The sequence below is a fragment of the Megascapheus bottae genome, chromosome 17 (genome assembly GCF_031878675.1).
Source record: "Megascapheus bottae isolate mThoBot1 chromosome 17, mThoBot2.hap1, whole genome shotgun sequence".
Classification (NCBI taxonomy): domain Eukaryota; kingdom Metazoa; phylum Chordata; class Mammalia; order Rodentia; family Geomyidae; genus Megascapheus; species Megascapheus bottae.
Genome location: NC_143525.1, coordinates 30894192 through 30916983, shown reverse-complemented (window position 1 = coordinate 30916983; position 22792 = coordinate 30894192). Strand labels below are relative to the sequence as shown.

Below are 22792 nucleotides of genomic sequence, written 5' to 3'. Positions count from 1 at the left end.
TTGGCAAGGAAGTAAAACAACTGGAACTCTCATATACTGCTGTAAAATGAGACAATCACTTCGGAAACAGCTTGACAACTATTTAAAAATTTAAATATAGATTCGGCACATGACCCAACCATTACACTCCAGTTTGTTTACTCAAGAGAATATCATTTTACGTCCTCACATATTTGTAAGGCTTCAGCTTGTGTTTTCTCCACTGTTCATAAACAGGTGAATGGATAAACAACCATTGGATAAACAATGGATAACCAATGGATAAACAATCAGTGTGATATAGCCACTGAGATAAAATGGTACAGTGAGACATAGCAAAAATGTCTGAGCCTTGCACCACATCCCCAAGTCTGAAGATCTATAGCCCAGGCTGGACTCAAACTTGCTATGTAGCTCAGGCTTGTTGTGAACTCAGGATTGATCCCCCTGCTGGGTTCACAGGTATGTACCACGACAATCAGCATGAATTTTTTATTGGAAGGAAAAGCTGCCCACACAACATGAACTCATTAATCACTGGAGGCTCACCAAGCACTTCCATGCCAAAGTATGATGTCTAAGAGAGCGGTAGAGGGCTACCCCAAAACCCAGATTTTGGACACACTGGACATCATTTGGATGTGGCCAATTTAACGGACTGCTCAGCTAACAGACTGAATTCCTGCTATGACTGTGTTTCTGAATTCTCTGAACTTACCTGCCAAAGTGTGTGGAATAGATGCTGCGATTAGCTTTCGTTGATATGTGTAAAGAAGATGGATCTCCACTGCTCAGATTCCCCTTAGGAGATACTTGCTATGCATGGTCTAGGCATGCAACATGGCCAATATTCATGGAGAGGACCCCTGGACCTGTGATGTCCCTGAGCCCTCCAGTCCCCAAGTGACTGAAAGAGCAGATTATATCAGGGTCATTAAGGACCTCAGAAGTTCTCTATCAGAATACAGTGAGAAAATAGAAAATATGATCAGAATAATAAAGCTAATTCTACATGAAGTGAAGACCTGAAGACACTGGAGTTGGGCGGATAGCTGTGTTTCTTGGTGCTATTTCTGAAGGGCAGTTGAAAATATGGTAGAAAGCATGATGACCACAGCTGTGTGATGGAAACCAAGAAAGTTGACTTGTAAAACTGTGCACCTAGCTGGGCTCCAATGGCTTGTACCTATAACCCTAGCTTCTCAGGAGGCTGAGATCTAAGGATTATAGTTCAAAGCCAGCTGGGGCAAGAAAATCCATGAGACTCTTATCTCCAATTAACCACTAGAAAACTGTAATGGCAATGTGGCTCAAAGCCAGTATAGAGTGCTAGCCTTGAGCAAAAAAAGCACAGGGACAGCCCCCAGGCCTTAAGTTCAAGCCCCATAACTGATAAAAACAAAAAGCACAAAACTGGACAGAGTTGTTTGGAAGAGGGGTTGGCAAGAGCAGCTCTCATGTGACTGCACCCATTCTGCCTAGGTCACATATTCTAGCTATGCCCCTATTTTTCATGTTTTTTTCTGACCAATGGGATACAGTAATTGGAGCCATGCCCACATTCCATGCTGACTAGTAGCACTGGTATCCCCTCTATTGGCTTATACTACTACCTGCAGTTGAGGGAGGTAGAGGTGCTGAGTGGTGAGTGAGAAAGTTAAGGTGATTATGGAGATACAATAGGAAGTAGACATAGTTGGTGGTGATCATGAGACTAGAGGTGATTTCAGAGAGCCTGGTAATGTGCCCTCCCACCTTCCCCAACCTAGCACTGAAATAGCTGACCAAATGAGACAGAAAAAAAATAAAATAGCTACCAGACAGAAACTACTGCAAGAACCCAGCAAAAGAATTGTCCTGATGGACCTGCAGAATCGAAGAAAAAGAAGAAAACTCAAAAGAGAAGTAACCCCACAACTAACACCACCAGGGACTATATATAATTCAACTGAAGGTTTGTCAAAAGATCTTGGATGACCCTGAGCATTCCCTGACTCTGGGCACAGTCAGAGCTGCCAGCATCATGAGTGTCACAAGTCCAAATAACACTGAGGATTGGGAAAGGTGCTACCAACACCTGGTGCTTGCCCTGGACTCCAGCACAATACAAAATCAGCAGCTCTACAGTAAGATGGAACAACTGAAGCAAGAAAATAAAAACTGCAGAAGCAACAGGGCAAACAAAATGAGAAGTTGGCCTTTATTCAGGAAGCACTGAAAGCAGAGCTGGAGCTCCACAAGCTATCAATACAGATGTTGGTTTCTGAAAAATTCGATTTACGATCTGCCATGGCCCACATGCAGCAGGTAGTCAATGAAAGAGAAATGGAATATAAAGGTCATGCCAGCTGCCTGCAGGCTTCACAGCAGTTCATCCCAGAGCTAGAGATGACACTGTCTGAAGTTGCCACCATGCAGAATGAAACAGACCAGAACAACCTAGAGCTCATTAAAGATGTGCATAACATGAAGCTGAAGTCCCAGAAAAAGATCAGAAGCTATTATCAACTGGAGGAAAAGTATATCAAGTTGCAGGAGAGGCTGGAAGTGCCCTTGACACAGAAGGCAAAATGAAGACCAAAAGTCACTGGTTTCAACAAGCAACAGTAGAGAAAGCAGAGATGGAAAGACAACTAGACAAAAAAGATGGTAACAACATTAAAATTGGAGATAAGACAACTTTATGGAGGACCTAAGGGTAGAGAGCTCCACTTGGAAGAAGTTCCAGCAGTACTTGATACAGATGAGCCAACTGAGAGAGTAGAAAGAGCAAAGGTGGAGGCAGGTGTTGGACCTAAAGACCAATCTGGTCGAATTGAGAAAACATATGGCTGAGCTGCCACCCCACAGCCCCATGCAGTACCATCTCAGGCGGAGCAGCAGCTGCAGGTCCAGGCATACCAGATGCAGAAAGAACTTGGAGCAATAACTTCACATTCTGATACAAGAAAACCAGAGCCTTGGTCTCTAGAACCTGAAGAAGCAGGGCAGCTGTGGATATTGGAAGACAAGGCCAAGGATCAGCACAAAATCCTCAAGACAAACGGAAAGGGAATGTGATATCATGAGATGTACACTCATGCAAAACCAAGAGCCAAAAGATCAGTTGTCTCAGCTGCAGAATGCCTTCCATAGGCTGTAGTAAGAAGGAAAAGCTCACCAGCATCCTGCACTCGGAGCAGCAGGTGAAGAAACATTTGCAAGAGGACCTGGACCAGTGAAAAGAGAAACCAGAAGAATCAAAAGAGATGGCTAATTTCAAGAGCCAAGCAGCTCAGAATCTGCAGGGGCAGCATGACCAGTAGTTGGCAAGTAGGAGCTACAGGAGCTCAGAGCCACCTGTGAACAGCACATGGCCTCCAATCAGCAGCTGACCTCAGAGGAGGAGGCCTTGTAGCAGTACCTGCTGAGGCAAACCCAGTTGCTGGAGCAGTTAAGGAGGAGCAGGTGAAGAACAAGTTGGAGAACCAGACAGTGCCTCAAAAGTTACAGGACAAGCCAAGCTACTCAGAAGACTCAGATCTGAGGATCTCAGTTCAAAGCCAGCCCAGGCACTAAAGAACATCAGACTCTTATCTCCAATTAACCACTAGAAAATCGAAAGTGGCTGTGGCTCAAGGGGTAGGGTGGTAGCCTTGAGCTGAAGCACTCAGGACAGTGCCCAGACCCAGAGTTCAAGCCCCATGACTAAGACAAAAAAGAAAGAAAAAAGTTACAGGACACACATAAGTGCCTAGAAGCAACAGGGCATGAGAATGAGCAGCTTTGAGCCCAGCTAAGCTTCCAGGCTTTCCCTAGAGAAGTTGAGTGAGAAAAGAAGGATGAGGCCACTTCTCCTGATGTGACTGTCCCAGAGGATGTAGACAACCCATAAATTATGTGGGAATGCCATCTTGTAGCACTATCAATTGCTGAGTCAAAAAGAAAGAAAAGGAAAAAAAAAAAAAAAAGCCGACAGTTGCAGGATCAGCAGGCCCATTGCAGGAGCCTGACAAACCTGGCAGCTCGGTGTCAGATGAAGCCCTCTTCCCCAACAGGTACTTTGGCATGTCTAGGGACAGGAAGCAGGTGACACAGGTGCCCAAAAAGCTGAAAATCTGCCTCCATCTGCCTGACCAGGTGAACTACTATAGTCAAGAGGATGAAGTCCAACATCAATGCAGCCAGCTATTTGAACACATCACTGCCAGTGAAGAGTTCATAGTTTGGTTTTGTTGTTTTAAACAAAGATGGAAGTCTTGCATGAGCTGTATCAGGACAAAGACAGACGTGTCACCTCATAGGTGAAGGCAGAGAGCCAGGACAAGGTGCTGGCTGCTAATCAGATCCCTGCTGCTGAGGCCACCTCAGACCTGCCAAGCCTCATGAAAATGCAAGTTATGGAGGAGCAGCAAGGTTCTGAAAAAGGGCAACTTGAAAACAACATGGAGCATGCCCAAGAAGAGGCTGGGATGCCTTGCCCCCTGACAACTGCACCACAGAGCAGATTCTACCACTGCTGCCCGATGTCCAGCACCAAGAGCTTGGAGGCTTGGGCAATGAGCACTCCTTCCCTTTCTTCTCCTGACTGATGTAAATGATGAGCTTAAGATAACTGCCTAAGATAATTACTATCAAAAGACAGGGAAGCCACCACCCAGAGAAGTGGTCTCTTGTCCTATACTTTGGGACATGGCAGCTGAGAAATAGTCTCTCCAGCTTTATAATGGATGTGATTATAATGGATGTGATAGGCCACAGGCTGCTGGAGGGTGGTCCAAACTCTAGGGACATCTATATAGTCCATTCATTGCCAAGGTAGATGTGATGGTTATTACAAAGAGTAAATTCTGCACAAAGGAAAATGGGGAGAGGTGGCATAGTCTTCTACTAGTATATTGTATTAGTGATGTTGTTTTATAAATTATTTCCATATTAACATATTCATTATTTCCTGATACATTCTTATGAATGTATGGAATTTTCATAATTTTTAGATTTTAGGAAAAATTGTATTTTTCCTCAAATGAATTATTTCATTATTATTATACATTAGTGCAGTTTTTTTAAAAACTATCCTTCAGCAACAATGAATTTTGTTTGTATTTTAATATACTATGATGATAGTACACTGAGGTAGAAAAACAATACAAACTGTGAAAAAGAAAAGGTTATTAAACCTGACAGCTTTGGAAAAAAAAGAAATAATACTAACAGAACAAATGGAGGTATCTGGTAGTGGAAAACATACAAAAAAGTTCAGAAGTGTAGAAGTGCAGAAATGTAATTTCACAATAAGCAATTATAGAATACCCATAGTGAGATATCAAGCATCTCAATTTTTCACTTATAAATTGTTCAAGTGATAAATGTGGCAATTGTTCATTTAATCAAATAAATATTTAAAATTCAAAAAAAAAAAAAAACCCAAACAGTACAAAGATGGCCTAGCAACAGGATGGTGGAAGGGAAGAATAGATTATGAGACCAATGGAGAAAGTTTTTGTACACAGTGTATGTTCATTATCTCCATTGTGGTAATAGTATCATAAGACATGAACTATATATTTTAAATATGTGCAGAGGAAGTGGTGCTGTGGCTCAGGGGGTAGGATAGTAGCCTTAAGCTGAAGAGCTCAGGGACAATGCCCAGGCCCAGAGTTCAAGTCCCATGACTGACCCCCTCCCCAAAAGAAAAATGTGCAAGTAGGCTAGGTGCTGGTGGCTCATGCCTACAATCCTAGCTACTCAGGAGGTTGAGACCTCAAGATCGAGGTTCAAAGCCAGCATGAGCAAAAAGTTCATGAGACATTTTCATCTCCAAGAAAACCAGAAGCAGCACTCTAACTCAAAGTTGTAGAGCATTAGCCTTAAGCCAAAAGCTTGAGGACAATGCCCAAGCACTAGTTCAAGTCTCACAATCAACAACAACAACAAAAAAAAGTGCAGGTAATTTTTTTGGTGGTACAAGGGTTTGAACTCAGGGGTTTGGGCTTGCTAGGCAGGCACTCTATCATGAAGCCAAACCACCAGCCTTTTTCACTGCTCATTTTCTATAGGGTCTTACTTTTTGCCTAGGCCGACCTGGACCAAGCTCTTGTTTCATTCTTATTGAGATACCTGTGATGACAGGCTCATACCACAAGGCTAACTTCTTTCATTAAATGCAATCTCAAGCCCTTAGTTAATGCCTGAAATCCTAGCTACTGGGGAGGCTCAGATCTGAGGATCACCACATGAAGCCAGCACAGGCAGGGAAAAGTCCGTGAGGCTCTAATCTGCAATTAACCAGCAGATAACCAGAAGTGATACTGTGGCTCCAAGTGATAGAAAACACTAGCCTAGAATGAAAAAGCTCAGGAACAGCACCCAGGCCCTGAGTACAAAAAAAAAAAAAAAAAAAAAAAAAGAGATGCAGTCTCATGGACATTTCTGCCCAGACTGGCCTGAACCATGATCCTCTTAATTTCAGTTGAAATGACAGATCCATGCCACTGTGCCCAGCTATTGATAGACCCATACATGGATCTTCTATGTATGCCTAAGCTGGCCTGGACCTATGATCCTCAAAATGAGCTGCCAAGTAGCTACATTTAAAAAGGCATAAGCCACCAGTACCAGGTGTACAATTTATTGTATGTTAATTTTACCCTTATAAAAGCTATAGAAATTCTATTATGCACAAATAGTAAAAGCAGGAAAGTTTTTACAATTAGCAAAAAAGGCAATTTTTTATATTTACCCACAAACTTAAGTGTTCTTTATCATTTCAATTTTTTGCCCATTTAAGACACTCTCTTCTGCCTAAAGAACTTCATTTAATAACCTTGTAGTAAGGTCTATTTGGTAAATTCAGCTTTTAGAAAGGCCTATTTCAACTTCATATTTGCAGGATATTTCTGTAGAAATAGAATTCTAGCTTGGTAATTTTTTTTTTCCTTTGACACTTTAAAAATGTCTGTCATTTCCTAGTTTCACTGTTGTATTAAAAAAAAATCAGCCATCAATCAGCTTTATGACTGGTGCCTTTAAAAGTAATATTTTGTTCTTTTCTTTCTGGCTGTTTTTAGGAGTTTGTCTTTGTCTCCAGTTTCCAACCGTTCAATTAAGATATGCCCAAGTATAGTTTCCTTTTGTATTTATCCTGCTTAAAGTGCTGGAATTAAGGGTTGGTATCTTTAATCAATTCCAGAAAATATCATTATCTTTTCAAGTATTTGATCCACAATGATCTCTCTTCTCTACTTCTAGGCCTCTAGTTCATACATCAGACCCTTCACTAGTGTTATATGTCTCTTAGGCTCTGTTTCACTTTTTTCATCTTTTTTTCTTCATGTTTTCCATCTTTTCTCTTCCTATAAGTTCTCCCTTTCCCCACAATTCTCTAATGTTGCCTTCTGCTGTGTAGTGTGTTGTTAAAGCCAAAGCCATCTAGTGAATTAATTTCAGATGTTATAGGGAGTAGGGAGTCTTGTTTTTTGGGTTTTTTGTTGTTGTTTTTTAATGTGTAAGGCATTGTAGTAAGCCCTAAGAATACAGCAGGGAACAAAGTAAACACAATTCCTGATCACATTGGAATTTAGTAGATGTTTCCCTTTTATTAAGAAAAATAAGACAGGAGCAAGGGGCTAACAAGGAAAGAAAGAGGTAGAGGAAGAAAAGGAGAAATTATATATAATATATATGATATATATGGGGAGGGAAAGTGGGAAAAAACATGGGAAGGGGTAACAATGTTCAAGAAGCAATGTACAGCAAGCTGGGTGCAGTGGCTCACACCTGTAATCCTAGCTACTCAGGAAGCTGAGGTCTGAGGATCACGGCTCAAAGCCAATCTGGGCAGAGAAGTCCATGAGACTCTTATCTCCAATTAAGCACAAGAAAAGTGAAGTGGCGCTGTGGCTCAAGTGGTAGAGCACTAGCTTTGAGCTGAAGAGCTCAAGGACAATGCCCACATCCAGAGTTCAAGCCCCATGACTAGCAAAAAAAAAAAAAAAAAAGTAATGTACTCACTACCTTACAAATATAACTATAATGCCTCCATATATCACCCTAATACAAAATTTTATATATGCATAAACATATATATATATATGAAAAAAGAAAAGGTACAGCGCTCACACCCTGAGTTCAAGCTCCAGTACAAAAAAAAATCCACTGTGCATACCACTCGAACCCTCACACATATTTTAGATGTAGATATCTATATATAATACATACATATATATTTATACGTACATACACACACACACTAAGAAAATGAGAAAGAGCTTGAGCATGGTAGTGCACACCTGTAATTCCAACTACTTAGGAGGCTACAATCAGGATTGAGGATCCAAGCTACTAAAGGAAAAAAAGAAGTTGAGGAAACTTCATCTTAACAGAAAAGGCTGAGTGTGTGGTGCCATTTTTTTTTTCTTTTCGTGGGTCATGGGGCTTAAAACCTGGCCTGAGCCCTGTCCTTGAGCTCTTCAGCTCAAGGCTACCACCTTACCCTTGAGCCCCACTTCCAGTTTTCTAGCGGTTAATTGGAGATAGAGACTCTCAGGTCCTTTTGTGCCCGGGCTGGCTTGAACCTTGACCCTCAGATCTCAGCCTCCTGAGTAGCTAGGATTACAGGAGTAAGCCACTGTGCCTGGCTGTGTGGTACATTTCTGTTATACCAGTTACAGTGGAATGTGTCAATAGCTTAAGGTCCAGGCCACCCAGGCAAAAAAATGAGACCCCAGCCATCTTAAAACTATCAAACCAGCCAGGCATGGTGGCTCACACCTGTAATTTTAGCTACTCAGGAGGCTGAGATCTGAGGATCAGGGTTCAAAGCCAGCCAGGGCATAAAAGACCATAAGACTCTTCTCTCCAATTAATCACTAGAAAATGGGAAGTAGGGTTGTGACTCTAGGGATAGGGTGGTAGCCTTGAGCTGAAGAGCTCAGAGACAGCGCCCAGGCCCCAGGCCCAGAGTTGAAGCTCTATGACCCACAAAAAAAATAAAATAATGCTAGCCTTAAATACAAAAAGCTCAGGAACATCACCCAGTTGCTGAGTTCAAGGACCAGGACTGTTGTGCACATACACGCACATACATCCACACAAGCATATAACATAAACACACACACTTATACAATAACCAGAGGAAAGGGAACTAGTGTCATGGTTCAAGCAATAGAGCACCTGCCTAGGAAGCATGAAGTCCTAAGTTCAAATCCTAGAACAGTGAAAAAGTATCTGGGAATGTAAATCAGTAACAGAGCTTTTGCCTAGCATGCAAGAGACCCTAAGTATGATCCCTAACACCAAGGGAAAAAGAGGCAGAAAGGAGAGGAGAGAAAGACATGACGTGGAATTGAAGGACAAGTGCAGTATCAATTTAATAGATGATCAAAGAAAGAAACTATTCAATTTATCTTATAACAGAAACAAGATGATGATCCTCAAATATGAAAGAACACTGCTTAAAGTCATCAGAACACTTAGATAAAGCAAAATTCAGATAAAAGTACTAATTCAGATAAAATGCCTAGTAATATCAAGTGCTTTATCTCAGGAGGTTATGATCTGAGAATCATAGTACAAAGTCAACTCTAGCAGGAAAGTGGTGAGACTGATCTCCAATTAATCATCAAAAAAACAAAAAACAGTGTGGCCAGGAGTTTGACCTAATGATAAGAGTGCTTGCCTAGCATGCACGAAGACCCAAGTTCAATTCCTTGGTAGCCATACATAAAAAAAGCAGGAAGTAGTGTTGTGCCTCAAGTGGTAGAGCTCTAGCCTTGAGAAAGCTCAAGGACAGTGCTCATGTCCTGAGTTCAGGGCCTGGCAAAAAATATACATAATAATAATAATCATAATCATAATAAGTGGGACCAGCTACCAGTGGCTTACACCTGTAATTCTAGCTACTCATAAAGCTGAGATCTGAGAATATTAGTTTGAAGCCAGCAAACACAGAAAAAGTTCCTGTGAGATTCATCTCCCTTTAACCACTCAAAACCCAATAGTGCAGGTATGGCTCAAAGTAGAAGAGCACTAGACAAGTGGTAGAGCACTAGTCTTGAGCAAAAGAACTCAGGGACATCAACCAGGCCCTGAGTTCAAGCTCTACAACTGACAAAAAAAAAAAAATAAGTGGAGCTGTGGCTCAAGTAGCTAAGTACCAGCCTCGAGCAAAAAAACTAAAAGGACAGAGGCCACGCCCTGAGTTCAAGACCTAGTATTGGCACAGAAAGAACAAAAGAAAGAACGAACAAACGAAAGAAAGAAAAAGAAAGAAAGAGACAGAGAAAGAGAGAGAAAGAAAGAGAGAAAGAAAAAGAGAGAGAGAAAGAAAAAGATCATTTGATTTTTTTAAGTCTATAGAAGGAAAAATTTAAATACGATGAAATGCTGTCAGTATACTCTGAGAAGATCACACATTGCAGACTGGCAATATTGCTCCAATTTTCAAAACGGGTGATTTCAGTACTGTAGATTTATGTCAACATCCAGATAATTCCAAGACTATTATACAGATGACTTCTGAGAACTTACACAGGACAACAGCATTTACTACTCGTAATAAAATCTTACCTGTGCAAAGAAGTTTTGCTTTTGAGTTTTGGAGTTTATAAAAAGTACCTTCATGGGGCCGGGAGTTGGGCCTAGTGGTAGAGTGCTTGCCTAGCATGCATGATGACCCGGGTTCAATTCCTCAGTACCACATACATAGGAAAAAAAAAAAAAAGCCAGAAGTGGTGCTGAGCCAGGAATGGTTTAAAAAAAAAAAAAGTACCTTCATACACATTACCTCCTATCTTTTTTTTTTTTTTTTTTTTTGCCAGTCCTGGGCTTGAGCTCAGGGCCTGAGCACTGTCCTTGGACTTTCTCAAGGTTAGAGCTCTACCACTTGAGCCTCAGCACCACTTCCAGCTCTTTTCTATGTATGTGGTACCAAGGAATCGAACCCGGGCCTTCGTGCATTCTAGGCAAGCACTTTAACCACTAGGCCAAACTCCCAGCCCCCTCCTATCTTTTATTCTCACAAAGTTCTGTGAAAAAGGCTAGGTCAACCTGGCTCACACCTGTAATTCTAGCTTCTTAGGAGACTCAGATCTGAGGATTATAGTTCAAAGCCATCCTAGGCACTAAAATCTGTGAGACTTTACCTCCAATTAATCACTAGAAAACTGGAAGTAGTGCTGTGGCTTAAGCAGTAGGGCAGTAGCCTCCAGCTGAAGAGCTCAGGGACAGCACCCAGGCCCAGAGTTCAAGCCCCACGACTAAGAGAAAAAAAAAAAAAAAATTAGAACTCAAATCAAGTCTTGTGATTCCTAATTGACTTTTGTTTTTATATCATACAGCTCTTAAAGTCAGCATGAATTAAGACTAAGTGATGCTGAAATGATCCATGGGATTGTTTCGCCATAATGGAGAGGAGAGATAGCAAGCAGGAAATGGGTAGGAGTAAGACCAGGCAGAAGCCAGGTAACAGAAACAGTTTATAATCCCCTTCATACTTCTATGTTTGAAACTCTTTAAGATTTAACATATATACAAACATGCCAATTTTATTTGAGCTAGGGTCAGTCTATATAATACAAGCTCACCTTAAATTAGTGCTCCTCTAACATTTTATATAGAGTTTACTATATTGGTAAATAGATGAATATCAAAAACACTGTTGGGCTGAGCACATGTGGCTCAGGCCTATAATCCTAGCTATTCAGAGATATGAGGAATCACAGTTCAAAACCAGCCTGGACAAGCAGGTCCATGAGACTTATCTCTAATTAACCAACAAAAAATCAGAAGTAGACCTGTGCCTCAAATGGTAGAGCACAGCGTAAGGACAGCACAAAAGCCCTGAATTCACAAGTCTCAGGACTGCGCCCCCCACCCCCAAAAAAAGCAGTATTAACTCAAGCTCAGTATTTCACCATTTTTATTTTTGTTTTTGGTCATACCTCCAGTCCTTTTTGCTTAACTTGGAGCTAGAATCTTTTTAACCAGACAGGCCCAGTACAAAATCCTGTGCACACTTTCCACCCTGGCTGGATGACCAGTGTGTACATACCAACCCCAGCTTTTGCCACTGGGTTGGGTCTCAGAAATTTTTTTACCTAGACTAGCCTAGAAAATCTACCTCCCAAGTAACTAAGCCACCAATAGTTCAGGGGGTATTTTTCCTTTTTTTTTCTTTTCAGATGTTAGGAATCAAACTCAAGACCTTGCACCTGCTAGCAAGCACTCTAATCACTGAACTATATTTACAACCATTAGCTTTTTTTTTCCCCCGGTCAGTCAGGGCTTGAACTCTGGACCTCGGTGCTATCTTCAGCTCAAGGCTAGCACTCTACCACGGTGAGCCACATCGCCACTTCGAGTATTCTGGTGGTTAATTGGAGATAAGAGTCTTATGAACTTTTGTGCCCAGGCTGGTTTTGAGCCCTGATCCTCAGATCTCAGCCTCCTGAATAGATAGGACTACAGGCGTGTGCCCGGCTAACCATTGGCTTTTTGATATAAGGTCTTGCTATTAGCCTCGACTGGCCTTGAACTCTCTATACACCCTCATCCCCAAGAAAATGAGAATATTCTAATAGATGTTAGATGAAACAAGCCAACACTTTTACAAATGCAAGATAATCTCCTGCCAAGAAAGATATAGCTTAAGATGCACATATTTTATTCCAGTATTCATCCTAACCCTTTTAACATAAACCTTCCCTTCTACTTCTACTGAATTTTCTCCTCATACTTCCATCTATTATCTTACACTTACATACACCTCCCAAGGAAAAACTGTCTGAAGTTTCACAACTACATTTGCAAAGGTATGTTTTTAATTACTATACCATAAGTCTTTTAAAGGTATATTATACTGGAACAATATAGCCTCAATAAAACTCCAGAACATCACACTTGAAAGTTAAAATCAAAATGCCCCTGACAGTGATGTAAAAATAAGACATTATAACACTCCAATATTTCAATCACTGAATTTGCATTTAAGTTCTCCACATAAAACATACTTTTTCAAAAAGAAAATTTAAGAATCTAACCCCTTACTGGCCAAAAAGACAAGGACCTAGGCAACTCTCAGGATCTGAGGATCATGGTTCAAACCAATCCATGCAGATAAATTCTCAAAATACTTATCTCCAATTAACCAGCAAAAAGCCAGAACTGAAGGCAGGACTAAGGTGATAAGAGTGCCAGGCAGAGACAGAAAAGAAAAAAAAAAAAAAAAAAAACCCACAGATACAGAGTTCAAATTCTGGCATCAACATATCCAAAAAAAAAAAAGTGAGAGAAGGGAGGGAAGAATAACTCAAATGGCAGAGTAGTTCCCTAGCAAACTCAAGGCCTTGAGTTCAAACCCTTGGACTATCAAGAAAATAAAAGGTATAAAATATTAGAATATTTAAAGTAAAATGCAACTGGTCAAATGCTGTCCCAATTGACATAGTAATCTTAAGAAATTTTACTGTATTTTCTAAGTTTGAAAGGCCATCTTATTTTGTATGTCACAAATTAACAAAGCAGGAAAAACAGGTAAACTATGGATATACATGATAAATTATAAAAAGATGCTATCAGTACCCTAAGAATTTGTCAATGAAAATTAAAGAAAGGTATACTGTATTATCTAAGGTATATACCAGGAAGTATTTAGAGATTAGCTGTTCTTTACTTAATAAAAACATAATAAAAAGTTGAAAAGAATTTATCATTCTTATATCTGAATAACCTTAGACTTTTCAAAGTACCTACATTTTCCAATTAGATGGCAAAATTTTCCTTACATATAGATATACCATTAACTGTAAGTGACATACCAGTTAAAATCCAATTTGAATCCTGATTCAAAAAATATTTTTGCTCTATGAAAAAAATACAAATATATCTAAGCTTCTCCTTTTGAGCCCTACTTATTTTTTTTCACCCATTCATAGCACGTAATACAAACACTGATTTAAAATTACAACTAGGGGCTGGGAGTTTGGCCTAAGCCCTTGGCTTAAGCCCAGGACTGGCAAAAAAACAAAACAAAACAGTAATCCAGTAAAGAGAATGCAAAAACTAGTGTTCAAAGTTATAAAGGAAACAAAAGCCATATAACGAATGATTATTGTCCTTTATGTACTATGTTATCTCTCATCTCCTTTGCTGTTCCTTGGGTATCTCATATTGTTACAGTATCTCACTTTGTTATCTGATATATTGAATTTATTTGTATTTGGTTATTTGAAATTTGATAGGGAAGGGGGGAAAACCAAGACGGGTGGGGGGGTGGGGGGGAGGGTAATAGGCACCAAGACATGTGAAAGGGTATCAATGTATGTGAATTAATGCACTTTCTATCTGGCAAATATCATGTAACCCTTCTATTAATTACAATAAAAAATATTTTAAAAAAAAGTTATAAAGGAAATGGGTAGATAAACAGAGGCAACAAGTATCTGGTAACAAAAAGCAAGAGAAGAATTGGGTCACAGAGAAAGCTCCAAGACCAAGTAAATGATGATTTCCACCAGAAAGGAAATCTAAGTTTGAAGGTAAAGACTAGATCCTGCCAGGTGCCGATGGTTCACAACTGTAATCCTAGCTACTCAGGAGACAGAGATCTGAGAATCGTAATTCAAAAAGCCAGTCCAGGCCACCAGAAAACTGGAAGTGGCTCAAAGTGGTAAAGAGCTAGCCTTGATGGGCCAGGAGTTTGGCCTTGTGAAAGAGGGCTTGCCTAGCATGCACGAAGACTGGGGTTCAATTCCTCAGTACCACATATATAGAAAAAAGCCAGAAGTGATGCTGAGGCTCAAGTGGTAGAGCTCTAGCCTTGAGAAAGTCCAAGGACAGTGCTCAGGCTCTGAGCTCCAGCCCAGGATTGGCCAAAAAAAAAAAAAAAGAGTCAGCCTTGAGCTGAAGAGCTCAGGGACAGCGCCCAGGCCGAGTTCAAGCCCCATGACCAACAAGTGTGGGGGGGAGGCAGGGAGGAAGGGAGAAGAAGGAAGGAAGGAAGGAAGGAAGGAAGGAAGGAAGGAAGGAAGGAAGGAAGGGAGGGAGGGAGGGAGGGAGGGAGGGAGGGAGGGAGGGAGGGAGGGAAGGAAGGAAGGAAAGAAGGAAGGAAGGAGGGAAGGAGGGAAGGAGGGAAGGAGGGAAGGAGGGAGGGAGGGAGGGAGGGAGGGAGGGAGGGAGGGACTGTGGCCTAGTGGCAGAGTGCTTGCCTAGCATGTAAAGTCTTGGGTTCCATTCCTCAGTATTACATAAACAGAAAAGGCCAGAAGTGGTGACACAGCTCAAGTGGTATAGTGCTAGCCTTGAGCAAAAGAAGCTAAGGACCAGTGCCCAGGCCCTGAGTTCAAACCCCCACTCTGGAGAGAGAGACAGAAAGAAAGACAGAGACAAGAGCCTGGGCATGGGTGGGGGGTTGTCAAAAACCATTGACGACCAGTTAAAAGATTACTTTTAAAATACCAATTCCAAGCTGGGCACCAGTAGGTCACGCCTGTAGTCCTAGCTACTCTGAGGATAGTGGTTTAAAATCAGCCTTCAGGAAAGTGTGTGAGACTCGTCTCCAATTAACCATCCAAAAAAAGCCAGAAATGGAGCTGTAGCTCAAGTGCTATAGCACTAGTCTTGAGCATAAAAGCCCAAGAACAGCACCCAGTCCCTGAATTCAAGCCCCAGGACAGGCACCAAAAAGGGAAAGGGGAAAAAAAAAAGTCAATTCCAAGCCAGGTGCCTATAGCTCACACCTGTAATTCTAGCTTCTTAGAAGGCTGAGGATTGAGGATCATAGTTTGAAGCCAGCAGGGCAGGAAGTCCATGAGACTCATCTCCGATTAACCACCAAAAAAAGCCTGAAGGGAGATGTAATTCAAGTAGTACAGCACTAACATTGACCAGAAAAGCTCAGGGACAGTGGCCAAGACCTTACAGCCCCAAAACTAGAGCACAGGTGCACATACACATAAGCATTATTTTTCAACCATAATAATATATCCCTCATTTAGAAGAGTATTCATTTTCATTCTATTAAATTGGAAACCATATATAAAGAAGAGGAGGGTAGATTTTTTTTTTTTTTTTTGCTAGTCCCAGGGCTTGAAGTCAGAGCCTGAGCACTGAAAGCCCAAGGGCTTTCTCAGGACTAGAGCTCTACCACTTGAGCCACAGCATTACTTCCAGCTTTTACTATGTATGTGGTACTGAGGAATCTAACCTGGGTCTTCATGTATGCTAAGTGAGTACTCGACCACCCCTGGCCAAGCTCTCAGCCCAAGTGTAGATTCTTTAAATCTGAAATAGCTTCAAACTTTTGCAAATCTATCTAGTCAATTAGCATGTGGTTTATAACAGCAAAGACATTTGCCAATCATTTTTATACTATGAACTTTACAACATATATTCAAAGGACATTCAGCTTTATTCAACATGCTATTATTCAACTTGAAAATCAGTTTCTTCTATTAAAACAAAATCTCAACAAAAATACTTGGCAAGTCAGCACCAGTGGCTCACACCTGTAATTCTAGCGATTAAAAAGGCTGAGCTCGGCTGGGAGTTTGGCCTAGTGGTTAAAGTGCTTGCCTAGCATGCACAAAGACCCAGGTTCGATTCCTTGATACCACATACATACAAAAAACCGGAAGTGGTGCTGAGGCTCAAGTGGTAGAGCTCTAGCCTTGAGAAAGTCCAAGGACAGTGCTCAGGCCCTGAGCTCAAGCCCAGGACTGGCAAAAAATAAATAAATAAATAGATAAATAGATAAATAAATAAATAAAAAGGCTGAGCTCTGAGGATCGTGGTTCAAAGCTAGCCCAGGAAGCAAAGTCCATGCAACTCTTATCTCCAATAAACTACTCAGAAGAAGCTGAAAGAAACACTGTGGTAGAGCATTAGCTTTGAGCAAAAGAAGCCCAGGCCCAGAGTTCCAGCAACAGTACCAGCACCAGAAAAAAGTTTTGGCTTTCGCCCCATAACTGACCAAAAATAATAATTACATATATATAGGTAACTAAATATGGAAAACAGTACATTCATGGGGCTTGAACTGGGCCTAGGTACTATCCCTGAGCTCTTCAGCTCCTCTGGTTTTATGGTGGTTAATTGGAGGTAAGTCTCACGGATTTTTGGACCAGGGATGGCTTTGAACTGGATTTCTGCCACCCAAGTAGCTAGGAGTAGAGGTGTGAGCCACTGGCATCCAGCTCAAATAAACTTTTCTATGTGTGTGTGCCAGTCCTGGTGCTCAAACTAAGCTCCGTCTTTGAGCTTTTATGCTCAGGGCTAATGCTCTTTCATTTGAACCAAATCTCTACTTCTGGCCTTTTAGCGGCTAATTGTAGATAAGTCTCCCTGTCTTTCCTTCCTGGGCTGGCTTTGAACTGCGATCCTCACATCTGAGCCTGAGTAACTAGGATTACAGGCATGATATCAGTGCCTGGCAGAATGAACATTTTTACACATCATTTGGAGGTGACTTTAATTTCTTTTTTCAAACAACTTTAAATATATATTTTTCCCTTACTCCTTTTCAGAAACAAAGTTGTAAAAGTACAATAAGGCACAAAGAACTATGCAAGAAGATTCTAATGACCCACAACTTAAAGCTACACACCTAAAATGACCGGTGTTAGTTCAGAAACTTACAATTCAGCACCTCAAAGGCAAGTAAAGGGGCCTGGAGTTTGGCCTAGTGGTTAAAGTGCTTGCCTAGCATGCATGAAGACCCGGGTTCGATTCCACGGTACCACATACATAGAAAAAAGCCGGAAATGGTGCTGAGGCTCAAGTGGTAGAGCTCTAGCCTTGAGAAAGTCCAAGGACAGTGCTCAAGCCCTGAGCTCAAGCCCAGGACTGGCAAAAAAAAAAAAAAAAAAAAAAGGCAAGTAAAATAAAGACAGAAAATATAACTGCTTCCAGCCTGTTCACTTTTGCAACTGCCAGTTCCCTAACAGAAAAGATAATTACCTCTAAACAGGTAACTAAAATAGCTAGGCCATCAATATTAAAACTAAATGCATTCTCAACAGATGACAAGAATTTTATTTCAACCCTGGGAAACAAGGATTTAAGCTTACAATGTAAAGGTGAACAAGATAATAATAATAATAAAGTTTTCTTAAAGTCAAAGTAGAAGCTGGAGTCTTGGCTCAGCTGTAGTTCAACAGCCTACAAAGCTCAAAGCCTTGATAGGTTCAAACCCTAGTACTACTAGAAAATATATAAAAAAGTAAAAAGTCGGGGCCGGGAGTTTGGCCTAGTGGTAGAGTGCTTGCCTAGCATGCACGAAGATCCGGGTTCGATTCCTCGGTACCACATACACTGAAAAAAAGCTGGAAGTGGTGCTGAGGCTCAAGTGGTAGAGTGCTCAGGCCCTGAGCCCAAGCCCAGGACTGGCCAAAAAAAAAAAAAAGTCAAGTTGGAACTACTACCATCTCTTTTAACTGGATCTACTCTATCAGCTGTACCAAGTTTCTGAACAGAACCATTTAGAGTTCAATGTGCCTGTAATCACCAGTAGCTAATAATGCATTTCTGCTTCAATTGCAAATATAAGAAGTATAACCCAAACAGTAGCTTGGTTATAAACAAAGTTGCCATTTCCCTGGGGACTTCAGTGGTCTTAGCTGAAATAAAAAAGAGAAGCTTATCTTCCCTTGGACGCAGTGAAACAAATAACAGACAAGATGAAAATTTTAAAGCATTTAAAAATCATGAAACAGGGACTGGGAGTTTGGCCTACTGATAGAGTGCTTGCCTAGCATGCATGAAGACGCAGGTTTGATTCCTCGGTACCACATACATAGAAAAAGCTACAAGTGGTTCTGTGGCTCAAGTGGTAGAGTGCTAGCCTTGCGAAGGCGCAAGTACTGAATACAAGCCCCAGAACTGGCAAAAAAAAAGAAAAAGAAAGAAAGAAAAAATACATAAAGTAGCCGACGCTAGAAGCCTATACCTATAATCCTAGCTACTCGGCTCAGGAGGGTAAGATCTGAGGATCACAGTTTGGAGCCAAGCCCAACCAAGAAAGTCTATGAGACTCTTATCTCCAATAAATTACTCAGAAAATGCCAGAAGTGGTGCTGTAGCTCAAGTACACAAAAGCTCAGGGACAGTGCCCAGACCAAGGTCTAGTGCAAAAACAAGGGGTTTGGGGGAGGGAGTTATGAAATACTGAAGATTCTTATACAAATTTCTCTCAGTATGTGCAAGGTTTTCTTATCCCTAACTTGGGGAGAAAGAAAGGCAAACTAGCAAGGAGCTAGTAGCTCACACCTGTAATCTTAGCTATTCAGGAGGTAGAGATCTGGGGATCATTGTTTGATACCAGCTGGGGCAAGAAAGTCCATGAAACTCTATCTACAATTAACCACCAAAACAGCCAAAAGTAGAGCTATGGCTCAAGCTTAAAGGTTGCTAGTACTGAACGAAAAAGTTCAGAGCTGGGGATGTGGCTTAGCGGTAGAATGCTTGCCTAGCATGCATGAAGCCCTGGGCCATTCCTCAGTACTACATAAACAGAAAATGCTTGAAGTGGTGTTGTGGCTCAAGTGGTACCTTGAGCAAAACAAGCTCAGGAACAGTGCCCAGACCCCAAGTTCAAGCCCCAGAACTAGAAAAAAAATCTACTAATTGTAGAATGTATTATTCAAAGTCCATGGTATACTTAGAAATAGCACTCCCCTGACTGCCCAGCACTCATACTTTTCAAACTGAGGCTCTTGTTATTAGGTCTATTATGTCACTTAACCTCTTTGTGTCTCACTAAAGAGAGACATCTCAGCCAGACACTGAGATGCCAAAAAAGACAGAAGTACAGCTGTGGCTCAAGTGATTAGCCTTGAGCAAAAGCAGCTCAGGGACATCTCTCGGAAGCCCTGAGATCAAGCTCCAGGACCAGGTAAGTATTAAAAAGAGACATCTTCAACCTGAAGATGAATTATAATTGAATTAAACTTGTATTACTTTGGCTAATAAATTAGCATGTTATAATATTTTTAATATCTCATCTTAAACTTTAAAAACCCTATATTTTATATCTCTAAAGTCAGTGATTTTTTTTTTTTTTTTGTCCTGGGGCTTGAGCTCAGGGCCTGAGCATTGTCCTTGGGCTTTCTCAAGGCTACAGCTCTACCACTGGAGCCAGAGCACCACTTCTGGCTTTTTCTATGTATGTGGCACCGAGGAATTGAACCCAGGTCTTTGTGCATGCTAGGCAAGCACTCAACCACTAGGCCAAACTCCTGGCCCCTAAATCAGTGAATTCTTTAGAAAAAAATGTGAAGAATAATGTCTCTATCTTTTAATTATAACCCAAGAAATACAGAAAAATTGTATTTTCAAAACTTATTCCTTAATAACTTTTAGCAGATGGTAGGGGGTGAGTTGTATAGAATATACATATCAAACAAAAATACCTAAGGTCTAGCTGGTGACTCACGTCTATATAACTAACCAAGCAGGAAAGCCCATGAAATTCGTATCTCCAATTAACCACCAAAAAGCAAAAAGTGGAGCTATGGTTCAAGTGGTAGAACACCAGTGTTGGGTGAAAAACTAAGGGACAGTGCCCAGGTCCTGAGTCCAAGCCTGAGTAACCACCAGCATATGCTGAAGTGTGTTCTTCCATTACAGGATATATGATGAAACTCATCCCTCTTTTGGAATTTACACAATTATCTTTTTCTTGCATGACAAATAAGCCCAGAGATCAACAGGTAAGAAGTGAAGAAAAAGCTTAACTTGGATTTTTTTAATTTTTAAAAATTGGGAACATCATAATGTGAATCTTTCTAAATCCTGCATTGAGAGTATGCTGTGCAGTTCAGCTTTGGAGTTCTCTAGTATGCTTTTTTAAAAAATTAACAATTATGCAGAGAACGTATTCTTATCAATTTTTAAATCTTATGCTCTATCAACACACTTTTAACCAGTAATATTTTACTTCATCAGGATGAATTAGCAGTAGTTGATACAGATGCCTTTTGGTCTAGAAACAGAAAGATGAATGAACTCCTTTAAATATCTGACAGCTTTGTAATCTATGTAGCTTCTTTTCAACTTCCTGTGCCTATTCCCAAATTATCTTTCAGGCAGGTCAGAAAGACTGTCAGGCCTGTAAGGAATAAGGACCAAATAAAAGAAATTCTCCCCATCTTTCAGCTCCCATAATCAGGCGTAAGCTATACCCAGTAAAGAAAAGATTGGTTTAGTCCTAAACAATTCTTCATCACAGAAGCCTGTGGTAGAACGACTGCAAGAAAAAGAAAGGAAGAAAGAAAGAGGAAAAAAGGAAAGAAAGAAATCCCTTTAAACCAGCCCCAACCATCTACAGCAGCTCAAAGTTAAATTGTCAGTAGTTTAAAAAAAAAAAAAAAAGCTACATGTGCATTCAATGCATTCATTCTCAACCAGCCCCAGGATTCAGTGTGTGAAATTCAAGGGATAAAAAAGTCAAGTCCCTAAGCTATGCAACTTTTTTTCTCCATCACAAATATTTGCAATGAAAAGTTCTCTGGTCACAAGAAGAGAGAGTCAAACACAACAAACCACTAGCCAAACTGTCAGCTCCAAGACCACATCCCAGCTGTCTGCTCTCTCTTGTCAGTGGCTCAACTTTCCTTTCATCCTTCTCCCCGAGATTCTCACTCAAGAAAGCAATACTCACATTCTCAGACCTGGTAAGAAAAGGGAGGAGGAGGTTGCAATCATCAAGGAAGGAAAAAGAAAAAAAAAAAAAAAAAAAAAAAGGAGGATGTTTCAGAGCCCCAATTTCCTCGGCAAACAGCAATGAAAATTAGGCAGTCGTGTGGTTACGGTCTGAAGGGTCTCCGGTGTGGAGCAATAAAAGATGTACACTGTGCACTTGGAGCAGACTGAGACCTTGGAGCACAAAGTCGGAAAGCCCTGCTTTCTTCTGCTCTTCCCCCTGCAAGAGGGGAAGCTGAAGGCACGGGGGGAGGGGCGGGGGTGTTAACATTCTGCTCCGGGGGGGCACCCGAGGCAGGCCTTAGGGTTTCCCGGTTGAGTTACCCCCAGTTAGGAGCATCAAGAAGAAATGTAAGGAGCCCCCTAAAGACTGCCCACCTCCGTTCAGAAAAATAAGAGGGGGGGAGGCAGAATGATTAAACCCAGATGGAGCGCCCCAGAGAGCGCCCCCAGGTCACTCACGGCCCCCGCCCCGTGCCCATTAGCGAGCGGAAGGAGCTGGGATAAAGGGGATGGAGAGTTGGGAGGGCAGGTCAGGGAAAGGCCCCACCCCCCCGATTTCGGAGGGAAGCGGAGCCCCAGCTCGCCGCCGTCCCCTCCGGCCCCGCACCTCCCCCCTGCGGCTCCCCTCACCCACCGCGCCCCACCCCCACCCCACCCCGCTCCCACCGCCCGCCCGTTACCTGCTCGTCGAAGCGGCTGACCACGGCCTGGACCCACTCCACCGGCCTGTGCGCGGCCATGTCCTCCCCGCGGCCGGGGGGGAGCGGCGGAGGGGCCGGTCGGCCGGCGCCCAGGGCCGAGAAGCCAACAGGGAGCGGGGGCTGAGGTGAGGGAAGAGGTGAAGCGAGGGTCTGAAGAGGGCACGGCTCCCGACGTTCCCACGGGGGTGGGGATGGGGGGCTCTGCCCCGAGCCGGGAGGGGCAGAGGGGAAGGGGGCGTTGGCGAGAAGACAGGGGGGAAGGGGACGGGGGAAGGGGGACCCGGGGAGGGGAGGGGGCCTCTTGGTCGCTCTCCCCACTAGCGCCGTCTCCCCTCAGCCATCACAGTCCGAGACGCCGCCATGACACCCCACCGGAAGTGGGATCCTTTCCACAGCCCGAGGAGAGGGAGAGCGAGCGAGCTCGAGATTGAGAG

The 22792-nt window shown here is 42.1% G+C and overlaps 1 protein-coding gene across 1 annotated transcript in view; it reads right to left on the bottom strand.

The window, feature by feature from the left end:
* Window positions 1-22588, bottom strand: part of Nf1 (neurofibromin 1) — a 73338-nt gene extending 50750 nt beyond the window's left edge. The window contains exon 1 of the mRNA XM_090351512.1: window positions 22338-22588. Coding sequence (XP_090207638.1) covers window positions 22338-22397 — 60 coding nt within the window. The 5' untranslated portion in view covers window positions 22398-22588. The remainder of the gene's footprint in view (window positions 1-22337) is intronic.
* Between the last annotated feature and the right edge of the window lie 204 nt (window positions 22589-22792).